Below are 25,787 nucleotides of genomic sequence, written 5' to 3' on the forward strand. Positions count from 1 at the left end.
GCCTGATGTATTTATTCCCTCCTCTTGCATTTCTGTTGTTTGAGATGCAAATAATCTTTTCAGTTGAAGTTTTCTTTCTAAAAATATTTCAAACTCTTCTGTATTATTAGATGTTCATCTTATTTTTTCCTTTATGGTTAAAATCAGATTTGCAGGGCAGACTTCATTCAGAGCTCTAAAAGCATCATAACACTTTATAGCATTCCTTCTTAAGTGGATATGGAATACCTGGTGTCCTTTCCTATGTATCTGAAGGTGTTTTCCTTGATGACTTGTTGAACTTATTATTTCTGAACTGAATTGATAAATCTAGCCCAAATGTCTTAAAGTTTATTGTCCCTTCCACCCCTACTCAGGCTATCTGTGATTTCTATAAAAGCAAGCTGAGAACTCAGCCTTAGATACTCTTAGGTGGCACAGTGGATAGAGCACTTGCCCTGAAGTTCAAATCTCACCTCAGACACTTACTAGCTATGTGATCCTGGGTAAGTCATTTAACCCGGATTGCCTCAAAAAATCCAGGGCCATCTCCAGTCATCCTGATAATATATTTTGCCACTGGACCCAGATGGCTCTGGAGGTGAGTGTGAGGTTGGTGACCTTGTATAGCCCTCCCTCACTTAAATCCAATTTACTGCAAATTATGACATCACCTTAACGTCATGGTCATCTTCAAGAATGAAGGACAAACAGTAGATACTTCATACCTTCCCACCTCCCTCTGGGCTGAACTAAACTCTTCCCAAAGCTTTTCTTTATAGAGGGCAGGATTTAGACTTTCTTGCTCATTCTACTTTCTATCTGCAGCTCTACTTGGTTTCAACTTCACAGAACTAGATGCCTCCCTGACAGCTTTTCAAACTCCCTTTTATGTGTTGTCATCCTCCATTAAACTATAAGCTCCTTAAGGGCAGGAACTGTCTTTCTTTTTCTTTTTTGTACCCCCATTGCTTAGAACAGTATCTATCACATAGTATATGCTTAATAAATGTTTACTGAATTGAATTTTTAAAAAATTTGAATGGAATTCTTTTAACTGGACTCTCCTTTTCTATGTTCAAAAGTTCTATGGGGTTCTCATCTATATTTCCTTCATTATGGTGCTACAGTTTTTTGTCCTTTAGTATTCTAGGAGACCTATCATCCTTATCTCTATACATCTTGTATTTTGCTTTCAATGTGAGCATATTTTCTTTTAATATTATTGCTTTTTTGCTTCTCTTCTACTAGCTTGTCCTTCACTTTTACATATTTGCATTCCCAATTTATTGTTCTTGCTTTTGTTTCTTTGGTAAGGCTTGCCATTGCATTCTGGCTTTTGTATTCTGCCCATTATTTTTTCTGTGCAGGTCATAAATTTTGTTCTCAAAATTCTTGTTACTCTTGAAATATTTGGAAACAACACATGTGGTTTCACGTTCTCAATTTCCACAGAGTCCTGTTTTATCAAGTGTTGGATCATTTTTCTTCATTTTGCCCAATTTAATCAGATGCCTAACCCTGTTTATTAGCTCTGTTGTAATTTGTTTTTCCTGTTGCCTGTTCAGGTTTAAAGCCTCTGAGTTTCCTTCTCCCTGAAATCTTTGGGAATTATGTTTTCCCCCCTCTATTTCTCTAACACTCATTTTCTGACTTCCTCCCCCTCTGACTGTGGTTTCTTTGGAGGCTGGATCTCAAAGTATCTCAGCCTCAGGGCAGCTAGGTGGCACAGTGGATAGAGCATTGGCCCAGGAGTCAGGAGGACCCGAGTTCAAATGTAGCCTCAGACACTTAACACTTACTGGCTGTGTGATCCTGGGCAAGTCAATTAACCCCAATTGCCTCACCAAAAAAAAAAAAAAAATCTCAGCCTCTTCCCACATTGGGCAATTCAGTTTACCAGCTTAGGTTTCTTCCCCAAATAAATTTAGAGTGGTCAGAACTGGCCCCAGTTGGGTTCGTTTTCTCAGATTTAGAGGAGTAGTATTCTCCCATAATACTGTGTCCTATCTGGGTAATCCATTCCCTTTCTTCAAAAATTCTTTATTAATTATAATTTTATTGTGTTGTAGTAAATAAAGAATGTATTTAATATTTCTGATTTTTTTGCATTTGTTTATGAGGTTTTTATGCTCTAGCACATGGCCAATTTTTTAAAAAAAGTGTCATACATACCTTTTGAGTTCCATTTAGTAACTGTTGTATATCTAAGATATTCAACTGTTCCAAAATTCTATTCACATCCTTAACTTCTCCCTTGTTTTTGGGTGGTGAAATTAGGTTTTAAAGAGGTACAGTAAGGTTCCCTCCTTTTTCTTCTGTTTTCAAAATGTGAAAGGAGAGGTTCCTTGTTCCATAGGAACAATATGATTTTAAATTTAAATGCATATCCTGGACTCCTTTTTCTCCCTGGACATTCTCACTGTTCAAGGGAAACCACTTTATCTCAAGAAATCCAAACAAATGACTGCATAATAATATTAATCTTAAAGAAATGGAAGCTAGATATGGCAAATCATTCCAGTGGCCAAGAAAACTCCAAACCAGATCATGAAGAATCAGACTGAAATAACTGAACAATGAGTCCTACATAATTCCTCCCTTATTTTTACTTTTTTATGCTTCTTTTGAGTCTTGTGCTTGAATGTCAACTTTTCTATTCAGCTGTGGTCTTTTCACCAAAAATGCTGGAAAGCCCTCTATTTTACTGAAAATTCATTTTCTTCCCATTAGGATTATATACTGTTTTTGCTGGGTAGATTATTCTTGGCTATAAGCCCAGACTCTTTGCCTTTTAGAATACCATATTCCAACCCCTGTATTCCTTTTAAGTGGTAGATGCTAAAATCTGCATGATTCTTTAAGTGCTGTATGGTACTTGACTTCATTCTTTCAGTATTTTCTCCTTGACTGAGGAGTCCTAGATTTTGGCAATAATATTCGAGAGTTTCCATTTTGAGCTTTCATTCAGGAGCTGACCAGTAGATTCTTTCAGTTTCTACTTTGCCCTCTGGTTCTAAATTATCTGGGAAATTTTCCTTTATAATTCCTTGAAATATGATATCCAGACATTCTTGTTCATGGTTTTCAGGTAGGGTAGTCCAATGATTCTTAAATTATCTCTCAATCTATTTTTTTGGTGAGTTGTTTTTTTTTTATGAAATACTTCAGATTTTCTTTTTTTCAGCCTTTTGCCTTTTATTATTTCTCGATATCTAATAGAATTATTAGCTTCTATCTGGCCAATTCTAATTTTCTTCCCCCCTGCCCCAAATTCTAATTTCCAAGGATTTATTTTCTTCAGTAATATTTTGTATCTCTTTTACCAATCTGTTCTCTTTTCATAATTTTCTTGCATAGCTCTCATTTCTTTCCCCATTTCTCCCCACCATTACTCTTATTTTGTTTTTAAAGTTACGGAAAAAAAAAAAAAACAAGAAAAACTAAATCACCTTAATTCTTCTAGGAATTCTTGTTGGGCTTGTGTCTGATCCCCATTATTCTTTGAAGTTTTGCTTATAAATGTTTTCATTCTTCTGGGTCTGTGAGCTTCCCTGTCACCATAGTAGCTCTTTATCGTCAACAGCTTCTTTTTGTTTATTAATCTAGCCTACTTCTTGACTCTGAACTATATGGGTTCTGCTCTCTTCTGGGGAAGAAGAAAGGAATGTCAAGTCTGAGTTGTCTTTTTCTGTCCTGTTGCTTTAACAGTTATGTCTTGAGGCAGGGACTATAAGTTTTCAGTGTTTTCAAAGTGGTGTGATCTAGGGAGAGGTCTGTTCACTGCCCTCGTACTGTGAGCTCTGCAAATAACTGACCCAGGTTTGAATGTGATTGGCTTGTGGGTGACTGAGTTTCAGTAGCTGCTGGTTCAGTCACTGTTAACCTTCTGGGAGGATCTGCAGGTTCAGAATGACTAAACTGCTGGCTCCCTTTTGGTCTTGATCTCTTACCTGGTTATTCCACTGCAGACTTATGTGTGGGACTAAAGGTGGAACTGAATCCGTACTTTACTCTTGGCTCAGAGTCTAAGCTTCTAGAACTCCATACTTGTTTCATTGCTCCATTGTGACCACTCCTCTCTAACCCAGCAATGTGACCCAGAACTGGGTAAGGGGTGATAGATCTTTCAAATGGCATGCATCCTTGCTCCCAGTGCTAATTCAGGGATCCCCTGGGATCTTTTTTTTTCCCGCCATGGTTCTTGCTGCCCTGGTGTTCAGTCTGAGCCTCCTTACAATTCCTGGGTGTTGGAATGCTTATTTCTGCTGGTCTGTACTCCTTGCCAGCATCCTCCATCTACTCACCCAATGATTCTTTAAGTACTGCATGGTACTTGACTTCATTCTTTCAGGTTGCTTACAGTATTTTCTCCTTGACTGAGGAGTCTTGGATTTTGGCAATAATATTCCAGAGTTTCCATTTTGGGCTTTCATTCAGGAGCCGACCAGTAGATTCTTTCAGTTTCTACTGGTCCATAGACCTCTCTATCTTCATAAGCTGCCCTGGGCTGGAAAAACGACTTACTGTGACTTTTCTTGGGCTTTTTCGATCAGAATTAGGACTGGTGCATTTTTGTGGAAGAGGTAGGCTAGAAGAACTAGGCAAAAATGCATTCTTTCATTTTGCCATCTTGACTCCACCTCAAAATTTACTTTCTATTCTATTTCCCAGAGAGTCTGTGCTAACTCTTTTCTTATTGCCTCAAACCTCCCATACCTTCTCTTAACCTCTATAAGCTAAGGACTTCAACTTTTATTTTTCTCAGAAAATGTGATTTCATTCACTGAAAGTTCCCTTTTCTTCCTTAAAATAGCTAGGAATTATCCCTTGCTCGAGTCTCTGGTTAACAGGTAAGCTCTTCTTAAAGGCCAATTGGTGTATCAACAAGGCAGTAATTTCTGAATTGCTCAATCTAGTAGTTTTATCTCTCACCATTCTTTTTTTTCATTGTTTAGAATTTTATTTTCCAAATTACATGTAAAAGCAAATTTTGACAAATTTTTAAAAAACTTTGCGTTCCAACTTCTCATCCCCCACCCCAAGAACTCAAGCAATTCAATGTAAGTTATACATGAGTAGTGATGGAAAACATCTCTACATTAGCTAAGTTGTAAGAGAAAAGAGATAAAAACAAGACCAGATTAAGGAGTTGTCAAAAAAAAAAAATGTGTTTCAGTCTTTTTTCAGATACCATCAGTTCTTTCTCAATAGATGTATTGCAATTTTCTAAGTCCTTCAGAGTTATACTGGATCATTGCCTTGCTGAAAATAACTACATGCTTCGTAGCAGATCATCTTACACTATTGCTGTTACTTTGTATACAATACGTTTCTCTCTGTCTCAGTTCATGTGGGTCTTTCCAGGTTTTTCTGATAGCATCCTGATCATCATAACTTTTATATAGTACCTTAAACTTAATAAAGAATTTTCTTCACAATAGTCCAGCAGAGTAGGTACCATACGTTTTGCCACTGTAGTCAATCATCACAACTATTTTCCTCCATCCTATTCCCTTCCAATGATATTTACTCTTATTTTCTATCTTGTTTTGCCCTATTTCTCCTCAAAAGTATTTTGCTACTGACTGCCCCCTCCCCCACTCTACCCTTCTTTCATTCACCCTTCCCTCCTTATCCTCTTCCCCTCCTACTTTCCTGTAGGGTTAAATAGATTACTCCTCCCAATTGGGTAAGTATGTTATTCCCTCCTTGAACCCACTCTGATGAGGTAATTTAAGCTAATTCTGTTTTCTTTTTTTTCTTCCTCCCTCCCTCCTCAACTCTCCCTATGAAATCAAGAAATTCAATATATGTCATATATGTGCTGTTATGCAGAACATCTTCACCTTCCTCAAAAGTGTTTTGCTTTTTACAACTCCCTCTCCCAAACTTCCCTTCCCTCCTTCCCTTCTTCTCCCCCTCCCCACCCCCATCTTCTTCCCCACCCACTTTTCCACAGGGCAAAAATATATTACCAGACTGACTTGAGTATGTATGTCATTCCCTCTTTGAGCCAATTCTGATGATAGTAAAGGTCACTCACTGCCCTATTCCTTCCCTCTTTTTCCCCTCCCCTCCATAAGCTTTTTTGTTGTGTCCTTCATGTGAGCTACCTTTCCCCAGTCCACATCTCCCTTTCCTCCTCTCCCAGTCTATTCCTCCTACTCCTCTTTTATTTTTTTTGTTTTTAGTGAGGCAATTGTGGGTTAAGTGACTTGCACAGGGTCACATAGCTAGTAAGTGTTAAGTGTCTGAGGCCAGATTTGAACTCAGGCACTCCTGAATCCAGGGGCAGTGCTCTATCCACTGCGCCACTTAGCTGCCCCAACCCTATTTTAAAGATGTCATCATGGGTTAGCTAGGTGGCACAGTGGACAAAGCACCAGCCTTGGTCCCAGGAGGCCCCAAGCCCAAATCTGGCCCCAGACATAAGATATCCCACCATGTTTGCCCCACAAAGAACAAAGATAAATAAAAAGTGAATGCTTTATAGATATCATCCCTTCATATTCAGTTCAGACCTGTGTCTTCTGTGTATTACTTACTGAGAAAGTTCTTATGAGTCGGAAGTATTATCTTCTCATGTAAGAATGTAAATAGTTTAACCTTTTAATGTCCCTCATGGTTTCTTTTTCCTTTTTATGCTTCTCCAGGGTCTTGTATTTGATAGTTAATTTTTCTATTCAGCTCAGGTCTTTTCATCACAAATGCCTGAAAGTCCTCTTTTTCATTGAAGTCTCCTTTTTTTTTCCTCTGAAAGATTATATACAGTTTTCCTGGGTACATGATTCTTGGCTGCAGTCCCAGTTCCTTTGCCCTCTGGAATATCATATTCCATGCCTTTTGGTCCTTTAATGCAGATGCTGCTAGATCTTGTTTTATCCTTATTGGAGCTCCACAGTATTTGAATTTGTTTTTTCTAGCTGCTTGCAATATTTTCTTTTACCTGGGAGAGCTCTGGAATTTGGCTATAATATTCCTGGAGGTTTTCCTTTTGGGATCTCTTCCAGAAGGTGATCAGTGGATTCTTTCAATTTCTCCTTTACCTCCTGCTTCTAGAATATCAGGGCAATTTTCCCTTACAATTTCTTGGAAGATGATGTCTAGGCTCTTATTTTGGTCCTGGTTTTCAGGTAGTCCAATGATTTTCAAATTATCTCTCCTGGATTTATTTTCCAGGTCAGCTGTTTTTCCAAGGAGGTATTTCACATTGCCCTCTATTTTTTCATTAAGTTGGATTTGCTTTACTGTGTCTTGATTTCTCACAAAGTCACTAGCTTCCATTTGTATAGTCCTAATTCTTAGGCAATTATTTTCTTCAGATAGCTTTTAAAATCTCCTTTTCCATTTGGCTTTTCAAGCTGTTGACTTTTTTCTCATAGCTCTCCTGCATTGCTCTAATTTCTCTTTCCATTCTTTCCTCCCTCTCTCTAAATCTTCCTTCTATCTCTCTTACTTTCTCTTCAAAGGCCCTTTTGAGAGCTTTCCATGGCCTGAGACCAGTTCATATTTTTTTTGGAAGCTTTGGATGTAGGGGGTCCTGAGGTTGTTATCCTCTTCTGAGGATGCACTTTGGTCTTCCTAGTTGCTGAAGAAACTTTCTATGATTCTCAACTTTCTTTGCTTGCTCATCTTGCCTGTCTTTTACTTGACTTTTTACTCCCCACTGGGGGGCCCTGTTCCTAGGCTATACTACTGTCTCCAGCTTCAGAGGGTCCCAGGTGTTTTGGTTTGAAGGAAGGCAGGTTTTTCTCTGGCCTGGCCTGTTCTCTGGTCTAAAGATAACCTGAAGCCAACTTACTAAATAACCAACCAACAAAGCTTTCTGTGGCGTGGTTCTTAGCTCTGATGAGCCTGCTCCCCTCCCCAACCTGGGCCTCCAGCAGCACAGGTTTTCTTTCTGGTTCCCTGCTGATGTGGGACAGCCAAATTCCTCCCTAGGTCCTGCTGACACCCCTGCATCTTCTCCCCTGGCCAACCGCTCAGCCCTCTCACCTGACCACAAGCTCAGTTCCAAAAGACGCTGGTGCTGCAGCTAATTTGGAGGCTCAGGGGTTAAGTTCCTCTGGTGCGGCGTGCCTGAGGTCTCTGTCCACGTGACTGCAGAGTTGGATTTTACTCGCAGCCCAGCACAGCTCAGCTCCCTTTAATCTGTCTATGGCTGGAAAATAATCTCAGCCTATATTTTTGTGGGGTTTTTTGCTCCAGGGGATCTTTTATTGCTGTTTTTGGGATAATTGTATCAGGAGCTCTGTGTGTTTAATGTCTTTCCTCCACCATCTTGGCTCTACGCCCCTCACCATTCTTCCTGACCACTCTGTAGCATGTATCTCTGTAGAACAAGCTATCAAACTGCATACCTTTCTCTTCTCCAGATTTTCACTACACTAGTCTTTTCAAGTTCTCCTATTATCTGTCTGCCTTCTTGTACTCAGTTTCCTTTGTTGGTTCATCATCTATACCATGTCCCCTCATTTCAGGTATAGTCTGCTCATCTCTTCAGCTCCATTAATTTAATCATCATCTTTATGTTGATGATTATCAAATATATATATATCCAGCTCTGGTCTCTTTCTTGAGCTCAAGGAAAACATATCTAACAGTCCATTCTAAACTAAATGTTCTGTAGTTGTTTCAAATGAACATATCCAAAACAAAAATCATTATCTTTACTACAAAACCCGCCTTTTTAGGACCCTCTCTATTTCTGTTGAGAATGTCAGCATCCATCCTTTCAGTTACCCAGGTCCACAACTTGGGCTGAACTCCTAAATGTCTCTCTAATTTCTACCATCATGTCTTTGGCATTCAGTTTCTCATCATTATTCACTCAGCTACCACTTTAGTTCAGAACCTCCACCTCTTGCCTGGAATATTAAAATGCCTTCCCAGGGCAGCTAGATGACAGCAGTAGATAAAGCACTGGCCCCAGATTCAGGAGGACCTGAGTTCAAATCTGCCCTCAGACACTTGACACTTACTAGCTGTGTGACCCTGGGCAAGTCACTTAACCCCAATTGCCTCACCTAAAAAAATTTTAAAAGCCTTCCTAATTGGTTTACCTGCCTCAAATCTGATTCTAATCCATTTTCAAAATCCTGTCAAAGTGATTTTCCTTAAGGACACATCTAACCATGTCATTCCCCTAGTTAAACTTCACTGGCTTCCTATTACCTCATAAGTTCAATTATAAATTAATCGATTTGATTTTTAAAGCTTTTTTTTTTTTTTACAACATATCTACATTCAACCTTCCTAGTCTTCCTATATTGCTCTCCTCACTAAACTCTATAGCCTAGCCAATTTAGCATTTTTGCTGTTCCTCCCTCAAGGCAGTTTACCTCTTAAACTTTGTGCTGGCAGTTCCCCCATGCCTAAAATAGAATCCCTTATTTCATCTAAGACTCTGCTAAAACTGTATTATACATCAAGTTTGCTAGCACTTCCCTTCTCCTAAGCTGCTGTATATTTATTTCATATATATTGACATCATAAGTATCTATCTTCCTGTTCCCCAATCCCTCATAAACTGTAAGTTCCTTAATAAGAGTTTTACTTCTGTGTTTATGCCCCTAGGGTCTCTCCTGTAGAGTTCATAGCCCTCAGTTGAAAGCTTAATAAATGCTTGTTGACTGACTGACAGGAATGCACTCTTGTTACCATAAGTCTTTTCAGATTCTAAAGTAGACCCTTTTCTGCTGTTTTGAAACACTATGATTCTTGGTACTTATTACATGTTACTTATACTACTTGATTAGCACAATATATTTATGTATGGGATTTTAGTAAATGTCTTGCCTGGAAGTGTTTCCATTAAAATGTACTTTTATTAAAAAAAAAAAAAAAACTCAAAAAGTTCCATTAACATAAAGGGATGATTCCCCCCCCCTTCCAGTTTCTATTAGATAAGAATAAACTATGATAAGGGGCAATGATTAAGAGTGATAATACCAGGGCAGCTAGGTGGCACAGTGGATAATACCAGAGTGATAATACCAGGGCAGCTAGGTGGCGCAGTGGATAGCCCTGGAGTCAGGAGGACCTGAGTTCAAATCTGGCCTCAGACACGTAATTAACATTTACTAGCTGTGTGACCCTGGGCAAGTCACTAAACCCCAAATCTCTCTCTCTCTCTCTCTCTCTCTCTCTCTCTCTCTCTCTCTCACACACACACACACAGACACACACAGACACACACGAGTGATAATACCTTTAAGGGGGCAGGTTCATTTGGCTAGTATGTGCCAAGGTGAGAGATGGTTTAAGTCCAACCCCATCTACTTTAGTGTACAAAGAAGTACTAGGCTGATAGCCTACCTCTACTCCAGTTGGGGAACCCAATGAACCTAACCTCAATCCCAATACCTTCCCTGCTAAAGAACAGGACTATATTATACACCTTCTAAGGATATCACAGACCATTTTTCAGAATCTTGTTCTTCTGTCAATATTCATTCTACAAAAACAAAACCAAGCTTTAGGAAAGGGATTCTAGAGTAACCCCAGAGTGATTATGACTCACCATTTTCATGGAAGTTTCTGGCTAAGCCACTAATATATCATTTGGAACTACACATTCAACAAAAATAACATGCTAGTCAGGAAGATGGGATGAAGACATGAATAAAATGTTTCTATGTAACACATTTAAATATATACACGTGTGTGTGTATGTGTGTGTGTGTGTGTGTGTGTGTGTGTGTGTGTGTGTGTGAGAGAGAGAGAGAGAGAGAGAGAGAGAGAGAGAGAGAGAGAAGATAGCATGGCACCGTGGATACAGCACGGGTCTCAGAGCCAGGATGACCTTGTTTCAAGCCCTACATTTAACACAAACTGCGTGTGGGACCTTGAGCAAATCACTTACCCTCTTAGTCCTATAGGCTCTAAGACCATAAGGCATAGAGAATAAATAAATAAAGTATATAGAACATTAAGGTTTATAAAATGCTTTACAAACATTATCTAGTTTGATCCTCACAACCACCCTTTAAAGAGCTATTATTCTTATTTTACAGAAGATGAAACAGGCATAGAGAGATAAAGTGACCTGCACACAGTCACAGTGCTAGGAAAGGATGGCAGGAAGATCTTAGGCAGAATTTGAACTCAGATCTTCCTGAATTTAAGTTCAGTACTCTATTCACTAAAACACCTGGCTGCATCAAAGGGACTAGAGTCCCTTTCCCCATCCTATAGATTTATTTGCTTTTTAAAGGTCACATTTAGATATCTTCTAGAGATAAAATATTTTTATATGACAAAAGAGGAAAATATTCTAAGTTCTGCCAATATTTGGTTGAAGAATAAAGGAAAAAGTAACTAAAAGATAACATATAAAATGTGACATTTGGCATTAATGAAAACCAACATATTACTAATAAAAGCTCTTCTAAAAACCTGCAAAAAATTTTTTCCTGCAACTCATGTTTTCTTGCTTCATTTATCATCAGAGTAGTCATTACTCACACTTGAATTCTCTTCAACTAGGTAGAAATGTAGCTTTCTGGGGATGTGTTATTTTGAAGCTAGTAGCAGAAACAAGGGTACAGGCTTGGGAGAGATTAAAGAGCTAAGGGAGTTACCAATCTTGAATATTCATATGGTTACAATTTAAGGCATCAGGCAAACACAAATGTAGTTAACAACGTGGAAAAACCTTTAGTTCTGGTTTAATTAATCAGGGTCATTGAGAAGTATTAAAATGGTTGCCACTGAAATTCTGGCCTGTTTGGACTTTAATAAATACTTGCTGACTGACATAAATAGAATTTATTAGATATTCTTTCTCTCTTATGACATCTGAGCAGACTGGGCCAAGAGAAGGGAAGACATAATTAATTTGGCAATTATGTTTCATTAACACTTCTAGACCCCATCACTGCTGCAATACTCAGTAATCTCTCATTCTCTGAGGTTAATATTAAGTAGGTATATCATCCTATCCAAAGCCTAATGGTGATTATCTACTAACCTTCAAGTCTTTCCTCTTCCACTCAGGGACTTCAGTAACTGTGCTCAAACTGCCTCCCCACCCTAAATCCTGCCTTTCTTCTTGAGATATTCAATATACATGTAGATATCACCAAAGTTCATCAGCCTCTGCAACCTATCTCAGTCATACAATGCGAAGTATTCTACCTTTACTTTTATCATTCCTCACAAGGTAGGCAAACAGGGAACAAGCATTTATTAAAGACTTACTATGTATATGTACACTTGAGGAAACAGAGGCCCAGCGTGACTAAGCGACTCTCCCAAGGTTAATTACAGAGACAGAAAATAGCAGAAAAAGGATTTGAACCCAAATCTTCTCATCAAAAATAGAATTTATATTTCCAATTTTTGTCCAGGGAAACATCATCTAACCAGTCACCCAGGTTTACAACCTCAGGGGCATCCTCAGTTTTACACTTTTCCTTCATCTCTCATGTTCAATAAAATGACAAATCTTGTTGATTCTATCTCTACAACAACTTCGGCAATTTACCCTTTCTCTATTCACATAGCAAAAAAAACCAAACAAACCCCTAGTTCAGAATCTTATCACCTCTTCCAAAGATGATTGCAATGGCTTCCTAACTGCTCACTGAAATGCCAATCTTTTCCCTTTATAACCCATTCTCCACATCACTGCCAAACTGATATCACTACCCGTTCAAGAAGCTTCAGTGGCTCCCTATAGAATCTAGAATAAAATATAACCCTTATTAAAGCCCTTTATAATCTGCATCCAATTTGTCTTTCCAAACTAATTTCCCCACTAATGATCAATATCCATATATTAAGTGCTTATTACATGCCAAGAACTGTGATAAACACTGGGGATACAAAGAAAGAGGAAAAACAGTCCTTGTCCTAAAGGACTTCCACTTGGAATTTTCTTTTCAAATCTAAATTACTAATTTGCTTTATTAATGCTATACAGATCTTATTTTTCAATTTGGATGTATGAGCTACTCTGCTCCATATTATTATCTACAAGTAGTTGCCATTCCCACCATTATCCCTTCCCTCCATTTTAATCTTAAAATTATCATGTAAACATACAATTACATTTTAAGCAAAGAAGACAAAATCCTGAAAAAACAACACATAGTACAATATAAGGTTGTGAGGATCAAATGAAAGTGTGTATGTATATATGAAACTATGTGGAGTGTTTTGCAAACTGTAACACACTATATAAGTATGAGTTATTATTTAACCAATCAGATAATATACATTAAATTTACTGGAAACTTTAAATGTATCTATATCTAATACTTCATTGCTACGGAGACTAACACAGCCCCTGTAAATTCTCATGAGTCAAGGACAAAATAACAGTAGTTTTGATGACATTATTTTTAGCACTGACTGGGGCAGTCAATAATGGGGCAACAAGTTGTCAAGAATTCCTCTCTCCCTGGGATTTCTTTAACTTGTCAAATCCCCCATGGCAAAAGTTCTTGCAACCTGAGAGTCTGAAGGCAATGAGGAGCCACTGGAGGTACTCAAGTTGAGCAAGTGACATGATGAAATTGGTATTTTGGGAGAAGAAACTTGCTGGCAGTTTGTAAAATGGATTGAAGGGGAGACAGATTGGAAACAGAAAGACCAGTTTAGATTAAATGGATTAATTCAGGCATTAGATTGGTTGTAGTGATAATAAATTTGAAGGGAGAAACATCAGAAATATTTCAAAGGAATAGCCCACAATAGATTTGTGCTGAAGGGGTTACTGAAGGGTAATAGAAGATTCATTGGATGGAGGGAGCAAGGCTCTTGAAGATTGGGCAACAGTGGTTAACGGTTAGGAGAGAAAAGGTAAGAAAACTGTGGGAACATGGACTTCAAGATAGTGGATTATACATGGAAGATGGAGGGGGGGAAAAAGTCAAAGATGAATTTCCAAGACTTCAATTCCTACTCATTTGTAGTTTCAAGAGAAATTTTAAAAGTTGAAAGGAAAGTTATTCTAAACAAATGTGTTGAATTCTATCAGATATATTGGGTTCAAATTGACAGTAGGACACAAGAGTCTTTTAGACAATTAAATTTGGGATTGGAGGTCAGAGTCATCACCAATTCAATTCAGTACAATAAACTTAATTAACACATACCGTATACTAGGTATTGGAGAAACAAAGAAAGGAAAATAGTTCTTCAGCACTAGAAACTCAGTTTTGATCAGGCAGATAATAGCTAGGTACTTTAGTATGTATTTTGTAGCCACTTACATGTGGACTCTTTTATTAGAATATAAGCTTCTTGAGGACAGGAGTAGAGGTTTCACTTTTGTCTTCATATTTCCAGTGCTTAGTAAGCATAGTAAGTGCTTAGTAAATACTAATTGATTGGTTAATCTTTTCATCAGAGTATAGAGGGAAGAGGTCAGAGGCTTCCTACTATCTGCTTTACAAACATCATTTGATCCTCAGAACAACTCTAGGAGGTGCTATTATTAATCTCCATTTTATAGATGAGGAAACTGAAGTTAAGTGAATACAATGGAGAGACACTTGTGTATACATTATTTATCTGTCTATTCATGCATCCATTGAGTTTTCCAAGATTTTAACAAAGAATTTTATAAAAGTCTTTATTCTATTTTTATGGAAAAGATAGAGAAATGGTGGGCTAGGGGTGAGTACAGTTAGATATATGTGTAACATGATGTAAAAATAGCAAATAAAGGTTCAGGGACAACTTAGAAAGAGATCTACTGAAGAAAATCACAAGTATCTCTACTTGGCCTTGTGCTATGTAATGTAGTATTTTTGCCAATGACTTAGATAAAGGCAAAGATAGAATGTTTTTATGGATGGCACTTATATGGAAGGGATAACTGACACAGTGGATGTAGAGTGAAGATCTAAAAAAGATCCCTAGAGGTTAGAAACTCCCAAAATTCTCCAGTCTCCATTTCAGTACCTTAGTTTTATCTTCCACCTGTTCATTCTTCATCTCACATATCCAATCAGTTGGAAGATCTTGCCACCTATACCTTCATCTTTCACATTAAACCCCTTCTCACTACTCACATGACTACCACTTTAGTTCAGGCCCTAATTATCTTTCATTTGGTCTGGTATGACAGCCTCTTAATTGTCTCCCTTCTTTGAGTCTCTCCTCACTCTAATATATCCCCCACATAGCTGCCAGTGATTTTTCTTTAGGTCTGATCATATCATTGCACAACTCACTAACTTCAATGGCCCTCTACTGTCTCTAAGATAAACAATATAAACTCCCCTGTGTTTTAAAAGCCCTTCAAAACTTGGTTGTAAAATATCTGCCTAGTTTCATTATACACTACACCCTTTCCCACATTCTTTGGCATTCTTGCTATCCCTTAGGCATGGCACTTCATCTCACATCTTGGTGCCACTGCACTCTGTCCCCTGTGTCTAGAATGCACTTTTTCTTTACCTCCCTTATGATGCTACTAAAGGATCAACTTCCACATTAAATTTCTCTTGACCTTCCCAACTGTCAGTACCTTCCATCACTACTTATATTTAAATAACTTGTATGTATTTTATATTTATTTAGTATAAACTTATTTATTTATACATTGTTTCCTTTTGTAGTAGCAGCCTGGTAGGCCTGGGTCCAGTTAGGGATGCTCTGGCCCTGAGGGGGACACTCCGACCATGGAGAAATGTGGTTGATCAGCTTGCTGCTGTCAGTTAGAGATGACTCTTTCCTTGGAAAAGCAAAGCAGTTAATTAACCAGGTAATGGTTGGTCAAACAGATCATAAAGCAGTCATGTCAGGGACACCCAGAAAGCTGGGCGCCTTGAATTTACAGCATGAGCTTAGTTGGGAGCCAGTTGTGTTTGCTATGTGATTAGGAGCAGGTAGTGACAATAATCTCAAGTTAGAAATGTGGAATTTTTGTTATTCGTATATCCAAATAGCTAGCATCATCATTTTCCAGGCTGTTGTAACTTTTCAGTCTTAGGTCCCTCCTCCCACCCCCTCCTCGCTCTATAAAATTGTCATCTTCTCTTTTGTTCGGGGAGTTGAAGTCTAGGATTCTTCTCCCAGCCATAACTCTATGGCTGTCCAATCCTCCCCAAGAGCTGCAGTTAGACTTCTTCTCCCAGCCATACCTGTATGTGCTATCAGGTTAAGGAACATGTCATAAATCTGTACCTCCCTGGGAGTTGAAGTCTAGGCTTCTCCTGACCAGGCCTCTGTGTGCCAAATAATACAAACTTTTACTTAAATTTAGATTGGATTGTGTGGGTGAGTAGCTCTTTGAAAGAGGGATGTTTTCAAGAACCCATCTAGCAGTAACACTCTGAAAGTCTATAAAGCATTTTAAGACCAGTTTCAGTTTTTGTCTTTGTATCATTAAATCCTAGAACAGTGTGGAGCACCTAGTAGACACTTGACCAAAATACATTTATTAAGTGCCTATTATATTCCAGGTATTCTGGTAAGCACTAGGGATGCAAAAAGAAAAGTTCCTACACTCAAGAAGCTCACAATATAATGGGGGAGACAATATACAAACTAATATATGCAAAGTAAGTTACATACAAGATAAATAGGAAATAAAAGAAGGAAAACACTAGAATTAAGAGGAGTTGGAAAAGGTTACCTGTAAAAGACTGGATTTTATTTGGGACTTAAAAGAAGCCAAGGAAGTCATTAAGTGGAACTAAGGAAAAAGAACAATCTAGGCACAAGGGACAGGCAGAGAAAATACCTAGATCTGAGAAATGGAGCCTTGTTCAAGAAACAGCCAGGAGATCACTGTCACTGAATTAAAGAGTATGCAATGGAGAGTAAGGTGTAAGAAGATTAAAGGGTAGAAGAGGGCTAAGCTTTGACTGAATGCCAAACTAAACATTTTGTATTTATTCCTGGAGGTGATAGGGAGCCACTGGAGTTTACTGAGTGGGGAGGTGACATGGTCAGAGCCGTGCTTCAAGAAAACCACTTTGGTGGCTGAATGGAGGATGGAGCAAAGTGGGAAAGTTGAGGTAGACAAGACCCACTATCAGGTTGTTGCAACAGTGCATGCACGAGGTAACGGGAGCCTGAACTAGAATGGTGGCAGTGAGAAGGAGGCATATTTGAGAGATGTTATAAAGGACTTTGCAACAAACTGGATATGGAGGTGAGAATGAGTTGAGGATAACTACTAGACTGTGGGACTGGGAAGATGGTATTGCCCTCTATAGTAACAGGGAAGGGGTAAAGTGGGTTAGGGAGAAAGACAAGGGATTCTGTTTTGGACATGTTTAATTTATGCTATTTACTGGACATAAAGCTCTAAAGATGTCTGAAAGGCAGAAGACACTGAGACATTGTGGGCAGGAAAGGTGGATCTGAGAATCACTGGCATAGAGATGGAAATTAAATCCACTGGGAGCTTAATAAAAAACAGCTGACTGACTGGTTCAACTCAGACGTCATCTAGACCAACTCCCTCGTTTTAAAGTTTAAAAAAAAAAAAAAAAGGCCTAGGGAGGTTTAGTAACTGGACCCAGGTCATCTGTTCCCTTGATTTCACAGGCAGCACTTCCTCTACTATTACACACTTATAAAAAATAACTTTCTACCAGTTTTAAAATCTTGATATGAGAGAATGGGACAAAGAACCAAAAAAAAAAGTCTAATTTAAATAAGAAAAAATTATTTAATAAAAAGATGTTCTGGAATTCTTGTTTCAGGATTAGCTAAATCAATTTGCATGAGAATATTTTAAATACTTAGAACAGGGCAGTTAGTTCAATTATCTTCCCTACTCAGGGCTAGAAGTCACCTCTTAGGAGTCCCTAACTCCCCACATGTTAGTACTAAAAAACAAAAAATAAGTGCACATGGGGAAACAAATAGAGTAAACTCATTGTTATTTTGTTAAGTTTTTAAAACATATTTTGCCAGTCTTTTATACAGGGTTTTTTCTTGTCCTTTGTAAATGGAAATATTTGCTAGTAATAGTTATATAAATGTAGTAGCAGCCTGGTAGGCCTGGGTCCAGTTAGGGATGCTCTGGCCCTGAAGGGGACATTCTGACCATGGAGAAATATGGTTAATCAACTTGCTGGTGTTAGTTAGAGATTACTCTTTCCTTGGAAAAGCAAAGTAGTTAATTAATCAGATAGTAGTAAGTCAAATAGGTAACAAAAAAGCCACCCAGAAAGCTGGGTGCCTTGAATTTACAGCATGAGCTTATTTGGGAGCCAGTCGTGTTTGCTATGTGATTAGGACCAGGTGGGGACACTAGTAATGTAGTGCTTGATAAACCCAAAGACTCCAGCTTCTGGGATAGGAACTCAGTATTTGACAAAAACTGCTGGGAAAACTGGAAGATAATATGGCAGAAATTAGGCATAGACCAACATCTTACACCTTATACTAAAATAAGGTCAAAATGGATACATGATTTAGACATAAGAGGTGATACCATAGGTAAATTAGGAGAGAAAGGAATAGTCTACCTATCAGATCTTTGGAAAGGACGAGGTGGGGAGAATCCCAAGTTAAAAATGTGACATATTTATTACTTCATGTATCCCACTAGTCTTAAGTCTCTCCTCCCATCCCCTTCTCTCCTCTATAAAACTATCACCCTCTCCTTTGTTAAGGGAGTTGAAGTTTAGACTTCTTCTCCCAGCCATATCTCTATGTGCCAAGTAATAAAAACTTTTATTAAATTATTAAATTTGGATTGTGTGGGTGAGTAATTCTTTGAAAAAAGAATATTTTCAGAACCAATTTAGCAGTAGCATTCATAATAAAATAGGACTATAAACATTAATTTGTGTTATTTTATATATTTTCTATTAATCTTTGCATGTTATATTCCCCCAACAAATTAAAGTGCTTGGAGACAGGGCAAAGTCAAGACCAATCATTATCTAGGTAATTCAGAGGGAAAATATGATTTTGTTTACACTACCTGTGTACTTTTGCATCTATGGATTCTGGATTATGATTATCTATAAAGTGCTTTTAAAGCATTTGGCTAAAACCAAGGGAAAATAAGGCAATAAGTATTTATATAGTACCTACTAGGTGCCAGACCCTGTGCTAAGTGCTTTACAAATATTATCTTATTTAATCCTCATGAACACCAAGGTTTTTTGTTTGTTTGTTTGTTTTTAAGTGAGGCAGTTGAGGTTAAGGGACTTGCCCAGGGTCACACAGCTAGTAAGTGTTAAGTGTCTGAGGCCAGATTTGAACTCAGGTACTCCTGACTCCAGGGCCAGTGCTCTATCCATTGTGCCACCTAGCTGCCCCAACACCAAGGTTTTTAATCCTCATCTTACAGCTGAAGAAACTGAGACAAACAGAAATTAAGTGACTTGCTCAGGGTCCCTCAGCTAGTAAATATCTGAGGTCACAGTCTTCCTGACTCACACTTTAGAACTCTATCCAGTCTTGCCTACATATGACTTTATACAGAGTGACACTTTCCTGCAGTTGTTATTTTTCTTTTTCAATGCAGTAGGGCTTGAAAATCACACAGGAGGACAAATCTTCTGTAAGAACTATGGACATTTCACAATGTTTGAGAATTCTGTCTTCTAGACTTGGTATATTTTACTTTGGGTGAAGCTTCTTAGTAGCTCTGAATTTCCAAATAAGGGGTTCCAAAGATTTATTGAATCTAAGAAGAAATAAACAGCTATAAGAATCAATCCTTAAGCTCTGGATGAATGGGATGGAGGAATTGTTTTTTTTTTGGGGGGGGGTGAGGTATGGGATCAATGATTTTGTTAATTTAGGGTCCTTCTGGTGAGGAAAACTCCCATAATCAATGAAGAATTGCACCTACTCCCAAACAGAAAGTCTTAAGAGAGTTGTCTGGGCATTGAGACATTAAGTACCCTGTACCATGGTCACACAGTCAGTATATGTGTCAGAGCCAGAACATGAACCAAGTCCTTGGTGGTTCCAAAATTAGCTGCCTCTATCCATTATCCCATGTTCAGTCTCCAGTTAGTAGAATATAGTCCCTATATTTTAATGTATGATATCTGTTTTCCTCTGATGCCAATACAAGGTAGCTAAATTCCAGTCCTAACTTTGAGTGCTATATACAAGTTGCTTTTATCTCTCAGCCAATTTTATTTCACTAAACATTTGATTTAGAAATATATAAGAAAAAGCCAATGGGAGTTTGACAAACCCTCTATAATGTAGTAACCAAGCAAAAACATTCTGAAGTTTGCTAATAGGCATCACAGATAATTAAATAATATCAAAAAAATTTAGAGCAAATTTCTCTAATAAAGGCTTTATTTTTCAAATATATAGGGAACTGAGTCAAATTTATAAAAATAAGAGCCATTCCCCAATTGATAAATGGTCAGAGGATATAAAACAGGCAGTTTTTTGTTTTGTTTTGTTTTGTTTTTTGCAGGGCAATGGGGGTTAAGTGACTTGCCCAGGGTCACACAGCTAGTAAGTGTCAAGTGTCTGAGGCCGAATTTGAACTCAGGTACTCCTGAATCCAGGGCCAGTGCTTAATCCACTGCACCACCTAGCCACCCCAAACAGGCAGTTTTCTAAAGAAGAAATCAAAGCTATCTATAATGATATGAAAAAGTGCTCTCAATCACTATTGATTAGAGAAAAGCAAATTCAACAACTCTGTAGTACTACCTCACACATATAAGAAATGACAAATGCTAGAGGGGATGAGGGAAAATAGGTACATAAATGAATTGCTGATGGAGTAGTGAACTGAGCCAAACCACTGTGGAGAACAAATGGACTATACCTAAAGGGCTATAAAATTGTATACCCTTTGATCAATCCAGTAATACCACTACAAGGTCTGTATCCCAAAGAGATTTTTTTAAAAAAGCAAAAGAACCTATATAAAAAATTTATAGAAGCTATTTTTTGAGGTAAAGAATTGGAAATTGAGGAGATGCTTATCAATTAAGGAACTGCTGAACAAGTTGTATTGGAGTTCTACTGTACTATAAGAAATGAAGGAGGTGGTTTCAGAAAAAAAAACGCGGCAAAATCTGTATGCACTGATGCAAAGTGAAATGAGAAGAACTGGGAGTTCATTGTGCATAATAACAGAAATGTTTTAATGATGACCAACTGTGAAAGACTTGGCTATTCTGATCAATACAGTGACCCAAGACATTTCCAAAGAACTGATGATGAAAAAAAATGTCCTCTACCCCCAGAGAGAGAATGGATAAACTTCAAGTATAATGAAGTATAATTTTCTCTTGATTTTTTGCAATATGGCTAATATGAAAATGTTTTACATAATTTAACACATATAACTGATATCATATTGTTTGCCTTCTGAGTGGGTGGAATTCAAAATTTAAAAAGAAAAGAATGTTAAAAATATACAATTTTTTTAAAAAATCAAAGGGGAGAAAAAGTCACTCTGAAGGCAATCATCTTGACTTTTCCTCTGAGACCCTGGACTTTGATAGGTATGCTTTTACCTTATATTACCTGGAAACAGACCAAAACACCACTTTCCAGCCATTTTCAACCAATGCTTTCCTCCCACCCCCTGATATCTAACTCTACCTTCCCTGTATGTTTTGTCTACCCCATCAGAATAATAGCATCTTTAGGTAAGGCCATTTCTGGATTGCTCAAAAATGCTTATTCAATCATTCAGGAAGAAAATGAGCAGGATAACCTGAAATCATAGCAAGTAGTGTGGTGCTCTCTCCTACACAACCTTAGGTTTCAACTTCCTATTAGTTATTTTTTTTTTGAGGGGCAATGAGGGTTAAGTGACTTGCCCAGGGTCACACAGCTAGTAAGTGTCAAGTATCTGGGGCTGGATTTGAACTCAGGTCCTCCTGAATCCAGGTCCAGTGCTTTATCCACTGTACCACCTAACTGCCCCCCCCCATTAGTCATTCTTAACCAAGTCTACCCAGTTCAAATATTATTTTCTTTGGCAAAGATTTGACTAGTTCTATCTTCTCTCTAGTCTTCCATTATCATCATCCCATCTACTCTTTGTAGTCCTTCTTTGATCTTCTTTTCTCCCATATATTGTGTTCAATGCTGATAAATCTGATTTACTTATTCTGTTCTATTTACTCCTTTTCTATTTTTCAAACAGAATTAAAAATTAAAATGATTAATTTTTATTATAGTTTAAGATCTTCTAGGATCCCCTCATTCTCATTTTTTCTCATTTTTCTTGAAATTCTTAACCTTAGTATTTCTTGAAATGCAATATATGGTTATTTTTGTTTAAACTATAAAAGAATCTTATAATATTTTGGTATACAGCTAAATCTATAGATTTAAGGCAAATCAACAATGTTATTATATTGATGCAGCCTATCTATGAACAATGAATATCTTTCCAATTATTTAAGGTTAACTTTTTTTCCAGGAAGCACTTTGTAGTTTTATATATGGAACTCCTATTTGTATCTTGGTAGGTTAACTCCAAGATACTGTATATGTTTTTAGTCATTTAGGGAAGGAGATAGAAGAATAAGGTAATGAAAGAAATTAATGTTGGGTTCTTTGCATAGCTAATTTTTTAAAAAGAGGGAACCCATTGGTAACAAGCATACCCCTTTTTTTTCTATGCATCTCCTAATTGAAAAATGTGAGTATTAAATTAAAAAAAAATGAATATATCATAACCAGCTTTATGAATCAGATATTTTATATCAAATTTATCAAAAATGGTATGATTAAAAATTATGTAATCTTTTGTTTTTAACCACCTATACACTTTATAATTAGAAAAAGGACCTGGAACTAGAGAATGGGAATTATATAATTATAGTAAGGTAGATTTCAGCACAATATAGAGAAAACTTTCTAATAATATAGTTCCAAAGCTTAGCATAGTGCTTGGAACATAGGAAGCACTTAATAAATGCTTTTTTGACAGACTGACTTTGTCTGACACTTATCTTTGAATCTTCTCTTAGAAAAGTTCCTTAGTCAGAAAAACTGTGGTCTGTTGTTCTTTTTTAAGGGTAAGAGGAAGGGAAGAGTAGTCAGCATAACTGCGAAAACAATATAAAAATGACTAACATAAAGAATTATAATGACCAAGCTTAACTGTAGGGAAGAGATAAGAAAACTATTCTCCTTTCCCTGGAAATGTGTTAAGATTATAGCTGTAGAATGCTGCATATATTGATAAATGCAGCAATGTACCTACCGGTTGGCTTTGCCTTTTTAAAAAAAATTGGTACAATAGAAGATTCCTTGAGTAGGGGAATAGATAGCGATATCTGGAAATTAATATGACATAAATATCTGGAAATTAATATGATATAAAATCAAAAGGCATCAATAAAACCGAGGGGCTGAAGTAATGCTTTTTTATTTCATTCATGCATTGACAGTGTGCCTTATACTTATGGTAGGGGTAGAATAAGATTAACTAAGGAGAAAATTTTTTTTATGGTCACCTCTAGTCTTGGAGAACACTTTTTATACTTTTAAAGAAAGATTCAAACTACTGTTTCTTCACTGGAGCCACTATGGAATTTACCTTAGATGTTAGAAAATACCTTCTACAGTCAGTTCTCACTTTACATAAGTGAACTGTTCTATAGACCTTGACATAAAGCGATTTTTACATAATATGAGTTTGCCCATAGACATGGGGAAGGGAAGGGAAGGGAAGGGAAGGGAAGGGAAAGGGCCTCTTGATTGTGGAGGGAGGGGCTTGTATACAGTTCAAGGACACATGGAGGCCAGGGACATGGAAGCAAGAGGAAGAAGACCATGTTGGGTTTGGGGATAGCCACATGGGAGCCTGTCCAGAATCAAAAATAAGAACACACAGGGTCAGACATATGGGGGCCACAGGTGACATGTTGGGGCTGGGGACAGACATGCCTGAGTACAGACAGACAGAAGACAGACATGGAATACACAGGCAGGTGGGAAGAGTAAGGCAATGGCCTCCTCTCTCCATATTGGCAGTATCAGTGGGATCAGTCTCTCTGCACATCTGCTCTTCTGCTTTCACTTTGAGAGGCTTTTTAAACGTTTTTTTCTTTGGGGGTGGTGGTGACTGGGGGAGACTAGAGAGAACCAAGTTGAGGGGCAGGAACAGAGAGAGCACACGGTACTATACAGTAAAGTTAATATGTGTTATATAAAGTCAAATGTGCATAATGTGAATTTATGTAAAGAGAGAACTGTCTATATGTCCAAGCAGAAATTATACTAAAAGCATAAATTCATTGGCAGAGAACACACACACACACACCCCAATTACAAAATACTTCAAAATGCATTCCTTATTCAAAACATGGTGGGTGTTTTTGTTGTTTATTTTTGTTTTTAAAAGAACTAGTCATGGAATCTTATAATTTGTGTACCTCTGGGTATGGGAAAGAGAGTAGTGAAGCAGTACCACATAGAAATCTCCCTGCAAACCACACAGAAAAAAGACAAATTACCTATGCTGTAGTTTCATTTACTTTTTTTTTTTTTTGGTGAGGCAATTGGAGTTAAGTGACTTGCCCACTGTCACACAGCTAGTGTCAAGGGTCTGAGGCTGGATTTGAACTCAGGTCCTCCTGAATCCAGGGTCAGTACTCTATCCACTGCGCCACCTAGCTGCCCCAGTTTCACTTACTTTTGGTTTTGTTTTTGTTTTTTTAGTGAGGCAATTGGGGTTAAGTGACTTGCCCAAGGTCACACAGCTAGTAAGTGTTAAGTGTCTGAGGCCTGATTTGAATTCAGGTACTCCTGACTCCAGGGCCAGTGCTCTATCCACTGCGCCACCTAGCTGCCCCTCCCAGTTTCACTTACTTTTAAAAACATTTCTCAATTATGTTTTTTTTTGGTGAGGCAATTGGTGTTAAGTGACTTGCCCAGGGTCACACAGCTAGTGTCAAGTGTCTGAGGTTGGATTTGAACTCAGGTCCTCCTGAATCCAGGGCCAGTGCTCTATCCACTGCGCCACCCAGCTGCCCCTCAATTATGTTTTAATCTAATCCTACACACAGGGATAGAGGCAGCAAGTCTGACACCTCTAGAATAGTGGATAGAAAGCAGAGGCAGAAAGATCTGAGTCACCTGACACTTTACTCAATGCCCTAAACAATTCTCTAAGATGAAAAATTATAAAACAGTTGCTGATGTGCATAAGTTGAGAGAACCCCCTTCACTAGAACTTTTCAACACCAAAGAAAGTACAACTTAGGACCTTTCCCCCTTCCCAAATCAATACAGAGAATTTTTTTTAAAATCTCTTTTTTTTTTCTAATACCAAACAAAATTCAAACTATTCTTTCTCAAAACTGTGGGTAGAAAATACTGAAAAACCACAAAAGCAAAGGAAGGGGAAGAAGAAATACAGAAATTAGAATAGAGGACAAGGACTTGGATACATTCTTATCAAACATTTTAATTCCATTTTCTCTCTTCTTAGTGTCTCTCACTGTCTCTGTCTCCCCCCACCCCCACATCTCCCAACATTCCAAAAGAGAAATAGAACATATGCAGCTACCTTTTAGAAAGCAAATCAGTACAAGATATTCCATGAAATAATCACACAAATTAGTTCCAAAAGAAACATACTGAAAGAATAATTATTTACCAGGGTTTGTCTTCTCAAGCTGGTACCATCGATAAAATGCCCTTTTCTTCTGTTCACTCAAGTCTGACCCCTGCTGCAACAGCCAATGGGAAATCCGGCTCTGACTGATACCTACATAGGGAAACAAATAACCTTTTTTGGATGCTGTAATTTTTAAAAAAATAAGTTGTTACAACTTTTATTGGTTCTGGCTGAGTGAAGAAGAGGTGTTCAGGTTTAAAACAAGATTTTGTCATACAAAAAGTTCTGAGAAAAACAGGATTCAAGTCTAGAT

General features: G+C 37.8%; 1 protein-coding gene across 8 annotated transcripts in view; it reads right to left on the minus strand.

Moving 5' to 3' along the window:
- HMBOX1 (homeobox containing 1) overlaps positions 1-25,787 on the minus strand; it is a 266,541-nt gene that overhangs the window by 88,195 nt on the left and 152,559 nt on the right. For all 8 annotated transcript variants that reach the window (XM_043988731.1, XM_043988733.1, XM_043988732.1 and 5 more), the window contains exon 6: positions 25,514-25,624. In XM_043988731.1, coding sequence (XP_043844666.1) covers positions 25,514-25,624 — 111 coding nt within the window. The remainder of the gene's footprint in view (positions 1-25,513; positions 25,625-25,787) is intronic.

Source organism: Dromiciops gliroides, chromosome 2 (genome assembly GCF_019393635.1).
Source record: "Dromiciops gliroides isolate mDroGli1 chromosome 2, mDroGli1.pri, whole genome shotgun sequence".
Taxonomy (NCBI): domain Eukaryota; kingdom Metazoa; phylum Chordata; class Mammalia; order Microbiotheria; family Microbiotheriidae; genus Dromiciops; species Dromiciops gliroides.